The sequence below is a fragment of the Camelina sativa genome, chromosome 14 (assembly GCF_000633955.1).
Source record: "Camelina sativa cultivar DH55 chromosome 14, Cs, whole genome shotgun sequence".
Classification (NCBI taxonomy): domain Eukaryota; kingdom Viridiplantae; phylum Streptophyta; class Magnoliopsida; order Brassicales; family Brassicaceae; genus Camelina; species Camelina sativa.
In genome coordinates, this window is record NC_025698.1 from 5,241,958 (window position 1) to 5,249,688 (window position 7,731).

General features: G+C 37.1%; 5 protein-coding genes across 5 annotated transcripts in view; 2 read left to right on the forward strand and 3 right to left on the reverse strand.

The window, feature by feature from the left end:
- Nucleotides 154-999, forward strand: LOC104739791. Its single transcript, XM_010460248.2, has 3 exons — nt 154-280; nt 353-582; nt 668-999. The coding sequence occupies exons 1-3, from the start codon at nt 167-169 to the stop codon at nt 894-896; spliced, it is 573 nt and encodes a 190-aa protein (XP_010458550.1). The 5' UTR covers nt 154-166; the 3' UTR covers nt 897-999.
- On the reverse strand, nt 805-2,293 carry LOC104739792 (probable transcription factor At1g11510). Its single transcript, XM_010460249.2, has one exon. It carries the CDS (start codon nt 2,242-2,244, stop codon nt 1,096-1,098), a length of 1,149 nt encoding a protein of 382 aa, XP_010458551.1. The 5' UTR covers nt 2,245-2,293; the 3' UTR covers nt 805-1,095.
- On the forward strand, nt 2,855-3,831 carry LOC104739793 (thioredoxin-like protein CXXS1). The gene is made up of 3 exons (XM_010460250.2): nt 2,855-3,058; nt 3,301-3,423; nt 3,540-3,831. Exons 1-3 carry the CDS (start codon nt 2,981-2,983, stop codon nt 3,693-3,695), a joined length of 357 nt encoding a protein of 118 aa, XP_010458552.1. The 5' UTR covers nt 2,855-2,980; the 3' UTR covers nt 3,696-3,831.
- LOC104739794 lies at nt 3,924-5,864 on the reverse strand. The gene is made up of 4 exons (XM_010460252.1): nt 5,019-5,864; nt 4,581-4,730; nt 4,363-4,491; nt 3,924-4,283 (listed from the first exon to the last, which is right to left on the reverse strand). Exons 1-4 carry the CDS (start codon nt 5,778-5,780, stop codon nt 3,975-3,977), a joined length of 1,350 nt encoding a protein of 449 aa, XP_010458554.1. The 5' UTR covers nt 5,781-5,864; the 3' UTR covers nt 3,924-3,974.
- Nucleotides 6,935-7,731, reverse strand: part of LOC104739795 (probable xyloglucan endotransglucosylase/hydrolase protein 8) — a 2,114-nt gene continuing 1,317 nt past the window's right edge. The window contains exon 4 of the mRNA XM_010460253.2: nt 6,935-7,424. Coding sequence (XP_010458555.1) covers nt 7,016-7,424 — 409 coding nt within the window. The 3' untranslated portion in view covers nt 6,935-7,015. The remainder of the gene's footprint in view (nt 7,425-7,731) is intronic.

The following is a 7,731-nucleotide window of genomic DNA, read 5'->3' on the forward strand; positions in this document are numbered from 1 at the left end:
CAAAACCGAATCTCTCTTTTGTCTTGCAGTGAGAGGCAGGGCTTAGGAAAGTAATCTGATGCTGTCTCCTTATTCTTTTCCTCTCCTTTAAACTTCTTTCATAGAACAATGGAAATATAAATACAGTAATCAAATCAAAATAGAATAAAATAAGGTTATTAGTATTATGAATCAAGGAAAAATGGAAAGCGAACTTGGTTTCTTGGTTTCTGTGGTGATCATATGTGCAGACATTACAGCAACAGTCCTCGGGATCGAAGCCGAGATTGCTCAAAGCAAGGTGAGTAAAAATGTAGTAGTTGATTTTCATTTTAAATAATCTTTTATTGTATTTGATGTTTCTCCCCTTCAGACACCTCATCATCATCATCAACAACAACATTTAAGACATTCGAATTCTGGATGTTCAAGAACCCCGAGCGCAGGAGCTTTTGCCGAGGGAGTAGCTGCAATGGTGCTACTGTTTATTGTCCATGTCCTAGCCAATGTGCTTGGAGGCTGCACTTACATACGCTCTAAGCAAGATTTCGACAGAGCAACGGCGAATAAGATACTCGCAGTGGCTTTCCTTGTTCTCTCCTGGTAATGGAAATATGAAAACGTTTTGGATTTCATTCAACTTGTCAGCTGTTTTTGTTTTTGACATACCTTTTTTTTTTGGTCTTAGGATCTTTTTCCTTGTCAGCTACACAGCGCTGATGATAGGAACATTGGCCAACTCGAAATCCAAGAGATTATGCAGCTTGCCGCATCGTTGGTTTTTCGTTATTGGAGCCATATTTTGCCTAGGACATGGACTGGTGACTTCAGCATATTATGTTTCAGCCATTGCTGCTAAAAAAGAAGACAAAGAGAATTCACAACAAGAAAATCAAACAAACAGAAGCCGCACATAATAAGTCTTCTTCCTAAGAATTAAGATCCTGCCTTTTCGACACTAAATGTTTGATGTAAATGAACTTATAATTGCTTCACTTAGCTAAAAACATCCTTCCATTACATTGATAAATCCGCAAGAATCAATAGAAACTGAAATAAGAAAAGAAAAGCAAGAGTTCTAAGCGAACAAGGCAAAAACAAAAGTACATATATTTTTTAAACGTTTGATCGAAAAGCTTCACCAATCTTTGTCACAACTTCATGAATGAAACCGCTCTTCTGCGAATGGAACTCGAATTCCCTAACTTGCAACGCTCTCCACTGCTCCTCGATTCTCTTCTTATCCTCCGAGGCAAGCAAACTCAATCCTTGATCAGCAGCGAGTTCATCAACACCAACACGAGCTAGTGACTTCACAAGAGAAGACTTGGCAAACACATCCATCTCCGCAACGCCAAGCAAAGATACTCCCCCTTTATTAGTCACCTCATCTTCAGAGTTTTTACCATTAGGCAAAGAAGAATCAATCACTTGTTTCACAGATTCGACTTTCTTGGACTTACTGCTCTTCTTAGACTTCCCATTAGGTTTCACAACCGAATCAAGAGCCATCCCATTAGCTCCCCAAACTAACTTAGAGAATTCAAAAGTCTTGCGATCATGAGGTTTAGCAAAACTCGGTTCCTCTCCGTTCTTAGCTTTACCAACATTGTTCTCGTACTTCTTCTTCAAACTCCTAAGCTTTTCCATGAACTGGATCTTAGAAACATCAAAACTAACAGATTTCTTAACCAACTGATAAACGCCATTAGTATCATCATACGGACTGACACCAGTATCATTCTTGTAATCCATAAGACCTTGCAACACAGCTATCTCGTCGTCCTCAGTCCAAACACGTTGGAAATAAGTCTTCTTCGTCTCTTCACCACCACTCTTCTTGACCCTCTTCGTTGATGAGACACCTCCTTCATCCGTCTGACGAGAACGCTTGCCCACAGATTTCTCAGAAGTTTTAACCTTTTTGGAATCTTGATCCTTCACAACGGAATCTTTTGTTTCGGTCATCACATGCTTCACAGTCAAAAACTGATCTTTCTTCTTCCGGGGTTCAGAGTCTGACTCGGTTTCTTCCCCCGAAACAGATTCGGAATCGGAAACTAGCTTCCCAGTTGCGGCGGGGAGAAAAAGTACATTCTTCATGGGAGGTGCCGAGGGAAGACCATCATCATCATCATATTCTTCGTCAGAGGAAGAGTTCCCAACGATTTCATCACCTTCTTCAAGAGAAGCGTCAACTTCATCATCATCGCTTGAAGAAGCCGACGGCGGATCTTCCAGCGGATTGAAACGTTTACTAGACATGAATCTTTTAGGGTTTGTGAACTGACTCTTAGAGATATGGAAATTGAGATTTTTTTGGCTTCTCCCTCACACTTCCTTCCTTCGATGGGTTTTTTTATATATACCGAACCAAAAAAAAAAAAAAAAAAAAAAAANAAAAAAAAAGGTCTCTCTGTTTTCCAAAACTTTGTTTTTTCCTCTTTTATTTAATTTTTTATGACGTTTGGATTTCCGATTTCCTTCCTTTAATTTAAATGGGAAATTGGTAAATCCGATATGGAATTTTAACTTTTTTTTTCATCGGAATTATAAAGAAACTGTTACAACTTACAAAACCCTGCGAGAGGCTAAATATGTCATATGGAAACAAAAACGATTAACAAAAAAGATGAGATATTTTGCTTTTTTTTGCATGGTCAACGCTTTTTCTTAATAGTGTTAATAAACAAACACCTAGTCGGCTATAGTCCAAAAGAATCTTTTTCTTTTGTGTTGGTCTAACTTCTTTTAATATCTGTTACTATCTTCCTACTAATAATAATATCTATGCCATGACATTTTGATATTTTGTAAAACGTTCATCAATATAATTGGGCCACACTTTTTGTCAATTAATACAAATAGTTTTTGTTCTCTCTCGGTCCCATCTCATCGTAGTAGATAGATATACACTGAAACAAATTTATCTTTTTTTACAGGATAAACCAGAAGCCAATCTAATACGTTAGAGATTAGAAAGAAAAAACCTCCCAAACATATGGCAAGAGTTGTTAAAGTTGATTCTTCAGAATCATGGGACTTTTATGTCAGTCAAGCCAAGGATCAAGGTTGTCCTGTAAGTCTCTCTTCATGTAGGAAATCAGATTTTGTAGGATATAAGAGTTTAATGAGGTTGTGATTTGGTTAAAACCGATTCTTTGTAAAAACATTGCTTTAGGATATGATCATATCATATGAACTGTTGAGAATGAACCAATGAATTTTACTTTTAGAAAAATTGTGAAATGAATGGGTCTGGCTTGTCTGGTTATATGAATTACCAACAAAAGGTCGTTTCTTTATGTTCTTTTTTTGCAGATTGTCGCTCACTTCACAGCGTCATGGTGTATTCCTTCTGTGTTTATGAACTCTTTCTTCGAAGAGCTTGCCTTTAGCTATAAGGATGCTCTGTTTCTCATCGTTGATGTTGATGATGTCAAGGTAAATCTACTACTTATGTGTCTTGTTCATGGTTTCTTTGTTAAAGAATTGAACAACTACTTAACTGCTAGATGATTATTGGTTTTTCTTTGTTTTTACTATGTTGGAATGCTCAGGAAGTGGCGAGTCGACTAGAGGTAAAGGCTATGCCAACTTTCTTGTTCTTGAAGGATGGTAATGCCATGGACAAAATTGTGGGTGCAAACCCTGATGAGATCAAGAAAAGGGTCGATGGTTTCGTTCAGTCCTCACGCGTGGTTCCTATTGCTTAGAAATATTGTATATGAATAAGAGCAGAGGAATACTAATAAAGTTTGTGTGAAATGTAAGTTTGGTATATGGTTTGTGTGATATTTCAAGTGTAAGTGTACATTTCTATAAAAACAATTACTATCTGTTTTACCTACAGTCAGAATCTGCAGCAGACAAAGATAAATCTCAGGTTGTGAATTTTTGTATCGGTTTAGTCATATATGCTAGCTTAGCTTAATTATTCAAGATTCAAGAGACCAAATGAAATATCTTATTAGTTGGATTTATATAATTTTCAGTTAACAGGGTAATTTAAAACCCATGTAGCGACCAGAGACAAAATCATTCCAGACATTAAGAGCTCCATGTGTTGTCATCAGTACAGTGCTGAGTGCCATGACGATACCTACTGCAAACACAATGATTGAAGCCCTCCCGTACTTGGCTATAACCTTCTTAACCACCATTAGTCCGACCAGAGACGCTACAAAGCAAACCAAAGCGAATATCGCAGCAGTTCCAGCGTGTTCCATGCCTAGTAATAAGTACTGGATTGCAGACATTGATGAAGAAAACAAAACCATGAAAGAACATGTCGCTGCAGTTACCTGTACAGTACAGAGCATGGTTAAACTTTGGTTCGAATGGGATGCTTTCATTTTAACAACACTGAGTCAAGAAACATACCTCAGGAGCTATACCGATTTGGAGAAGAAGAGGACTAATGAGCATTCCACCGCCAATACCAAAAAGGCCACCCAAAACTCCAGCCAACAGAGCCATTACTGGAAGCATAAACTTGTTCGGTTCAATAACCTGTGGAAGTTAGTTTCAAACATGTTAGATCTTGAGTAACGTATAGCTAATTTAGTCAACTCTACGCAGTATTATTGGGATTTGGGAACCTTGTCAGAGTCTTGGTTATTATGTGATGTGTGGTTGCTTTGGACATTGTCACTGAAGCAAATCCAGAGAGTAAAGAAGATAGTGAGAGGTATCTGAAGCGAAGAGAGCAACCAGTAGAGACCTCCACATGGCTCGATCGATATGATACCCTGTGCAAATCCAAAGTAAGATCTGTCACTAAAAAATACACGTGATTCTTGACCATTCCGATGCAGAATAAGTCGTTAAGTTTACAAAACTTCGATCATTCATTTTTTATAAAAATATATATTAATCAAAACTCTAAACAATTGTTCTGTTTCTTTAAAGATATGAGGAAAAACAAACATTATAAGTCTAACATAAATAATTGTTTGTCATCATGTATATTTTAATAATCACTTCTTTACGACAAAAAACAAAAAAAGTGGAGGGAAATAACATAAAAATAATCATACCTGACCGTATTTGTTTCCGCGGAAAAGATTAATGGAGAAGAAGAGTAACCAAATGATCACTAAAACTCCAAGCTTCATCCATGGAAACCTAACCATTCCTCTCTCTCCCACATCTTCTCCAAGAAGCGGCAATCTCGCTCCCTCGATCCCATCATCGTCCCTAGGACTCCTAATCCTAGCTTTCTCCGACTCCAAATTCCAGTAAGAAACCCCTTTTTTACAAGTCTTCATCGTTGACCACGCAAGAAACACAGCGAAGAGGAACAACACGAGCCAGTTAGGGAACATACGGTTACAGATCACACCAACACTTACTCCAAGAAGCAGACACGGCTGAACAGTAAGAGCTAAATCGAAATCTATCAAGGTTTTGTTGTCTCTTGAGTTAGGGTTTCTCACGAAGATGTTGCATGCAACGTTCGCTAAAGAGACTCCTGTTACCATGAACGCTGAGAAACTCGACGCTGTTTTCATTTCGAGACCAGCTACAATCGTCATTATCGAGAGGAAGAGGCCGCCTCCCCCGATTCCTCCGGCGCTCGAGATCGAGGCGGCCAAGAACGAGAGTACGGCGGCGATTATTGTGGGAATAGAGAATTCGATTGTTGTTGATTGTTTGAGATTTGGTGGGATATAATGGAGCCATTGGCTTGTTGTGTTGAGGATCTGATGTTGTTCTACTTCTGTTTCAGATACTGCGATGGCGGATGGGATGAAGATGGTGATTAGGGAGAGGAGTAGAGGGACTAAATTGATTACCATTATCTTTGTTTATGGTGCTCTTTGTGCAACTCTTCAAAACTTTTGGGGATTTTTTTTTTTTTTTTGGGATGCTAGAAATTTTGTGCTCATTATTATTGATTGGTTTTATGACTCTTAGACCATCTTCATCCCTGTCTTCATAGGGAGATGTCTTCATATTTTAAAAAATTATAAATAATATTATTAATTAAATTATTTTGTGATTTTTAAACTTAAGATATTGTGTTTTTAATGTCTTGGTGAAAACATTTATTACATAATATCCTAAGTTTAGAAGCACCAAAACAAATTAACTAATGTTTGTTTTTGTTTATTATTTTTCTAATCTAGAGACATCTCCTTCTAAACACTAGGGATGGAGATGCTCTTTATGTACTTATGGGTTTAGTCAACTGCAATTTTTTATTCAAACAAAAATAAAGTCAACTCCAATTCTAGTGCAAGATATTTACAACGGAATTAATTAATTAAAGACAATTTGCCAATTTGGTGAAAAAATATAAAATCTAAAGATGACAAATTAATGCAATTTTTATTTTTACGATATTGTGGATCTAGTGGTATTACATTAGTGAAATCATATCCCCTAGATTTGTTATTGTTCTTATTATTTTAAGATACTTGTATGAAGTGGTAAGTGGTAACTGGTAATAGCAAAAGATAATTTGTAAGCTAAAAAAGACTATATCACCAAGTTACATTTGACTTTCTTTTACATATCATTTTTTGTTGGAAAATAAATTATGAGAACGAGATGGAAGTTTGAATATTTGCAAGATATGATATAACTAAAAATGTTACTTGACTGTTTAGACAAAAAATGTGGGAGATAAGTTATTTTCTGTAGTAGTAATGGTCATTGATATGTAATCGAAAGGTAATTTGGACAGAAGTTTTGTAGATATGCTCTCTTAAAATATTACAAATGCTTCTATTAGCTGAACCTTTTGTTTGCCCCACATGTTACTCGTCTGCTGATTCATGATTAGATATATCAATTTTACCACACTAATTTTTCTTATTGTGACTGAAGCGTTATAATTTATATATATAAGTAATTTCAGTATTTACCATTCATACTGCATACCATATAGTGAATTTATGGAATTATCAGGCTGTATAAAATAATTAATCAAATAAATAAACAGAAGATATAGTCCAGAAGAAAGAAAAAATATTATTACATTAACCATTTCCACTTAATACACTTTTAAAACAAAACCAAAACTGAATTTTTAAGCCCAAGGGCTAATGGAACACTCCCAAGGAAGAGTAGGAAACCTCTCAGTGTCTTTGCAATAATCGTATACGACGAGATTACGCTGCACCCACGCATAGTCCATCTTCTGTGTCTTGGACAAATGCCACGCGTCGGACTGATCCCACCAGTTCTCTGTTGTGGTGGAGACGCATGCAGGGAATGGATCCTTCCAACGGCAGCCTTCGACGGCGAAGTCCTTGTATGAAGAGACGAACGGAGCTTTTTTCCAGTCGGTCTTCTCGAGACCTCCACGTGTCGCCCAGTCGTCTCCGTTCCAGATACTGGAAAACAAGTACATCGGCTTCTGGTTCGGGAAGAAGTCGTTGTTTGGTACTTTATCGCTGTTCTTGTACACTCTGATCGGTACTTTATCCACGAAGAACCTGGTTTACATTTTAGCTAACCGGATTAGACTTTTGGTTGACTAATCGATAAAAATAGCTTCGGCTGACCAATTCGGTTCAGTTTGGTCTAGTTTGATTTTGTTAAAATTTGGTTAAAGTAAGGCTAGCTTTAATCGGTTTGATTAAAAAGTTAGACCAGATTGAAGTTTGTATACGGTTCCCGGTTACAGTAACCTATTATAAATCCTAAATAAACATAAACTTCCGGTTACTACCCAAAATTCCCGGTTCGATGAGTGATATTTCTGTATTTAGCTAAGATCAAGAGAGGGGGGGGGGGGGGGGG

What these genes read in the sequence shown, in the direction of transcription:
- LOC104739791 (XM_010460248.2), top strand. Translation starts at nt 167, where the DNA reads ATGAATCAAGGAAAAATGGAAAGCGAACTTGGTTTCTTGGTTTCTGTG. An exon ending in CCGAGATTGCTCAAAGCAAG is followed by an intron (nt 281 to 352) that starts GTGAGTAAAAAT and finishes TCTCCCCTTCAG; the next exon opens with ACACCTCATCATCATCATCA. An exon ending in GCTTTCCTTGTTCTCTCCTG is followed by an intron (nt 583 to 667) that starts GTAATGGAAATA and finishes TTTTGGTCTTAG; the next exon opens with GATCTTTTTCCTTGTCAGCT.
- LOC104739792 (XM_010460249.2), bottom strand. Translation starts at nt 2,244, where the DNA reads ATGTCTAGTAAACGTTTCAATCCGCTGGAAGATCCGCCGTCGGCTTCT.
- LOC104739793 (XM_010460250.2), top strand. Translation starts at nt 2,981, where the DNA reads ATGGCAAGAGTTGTTAAAGTTGATTCTTCAGAATCATGGGACTTTTAT. An exon ending in CCAAGGATCAAGGTTGTCCT is followed by an intron (nt 3,059 to 3,300) that starts GTAAGTCTCTCT and finishes CTTTTTTTGCAG; the next exon opens with ATTGTCGCTCACTTCACAGC. An exon ending in TTGATGTTGATGATGTCAAG is followed by an intron (nt 3,424 to 3,539) that starts GTAAATCTACTA and finishes TGGAATGCTCAG; the next exon opens with GAAGTGGCGAGTCGACTAGA.
- LOC104739794 (XM_010460252.1), bottom strand. Translation starts at nt 5,780, where the DNA reads ATGGTAATCAATTTAGTCCCTCTACTCCTCTCCCTAATCACCATCTTC. An exon ending in GCGGAAACAAATACGGTCAG is followed by an intron (nt 4,731 to 5,018) that starts GTATGATTATTT and finishes GGATTTGCACAG; the next exon opens with GGTATCATATCGATCGAGCC. An exon ending in AAATCGGTATAGCTCCTGAG is followed by an intron (nt 4,284 to 4,362) that starts GTATGTTTCTTG and finishes TGTACTGTACAG; the next exon opens with GTAACTGCAGCGACATGTTC.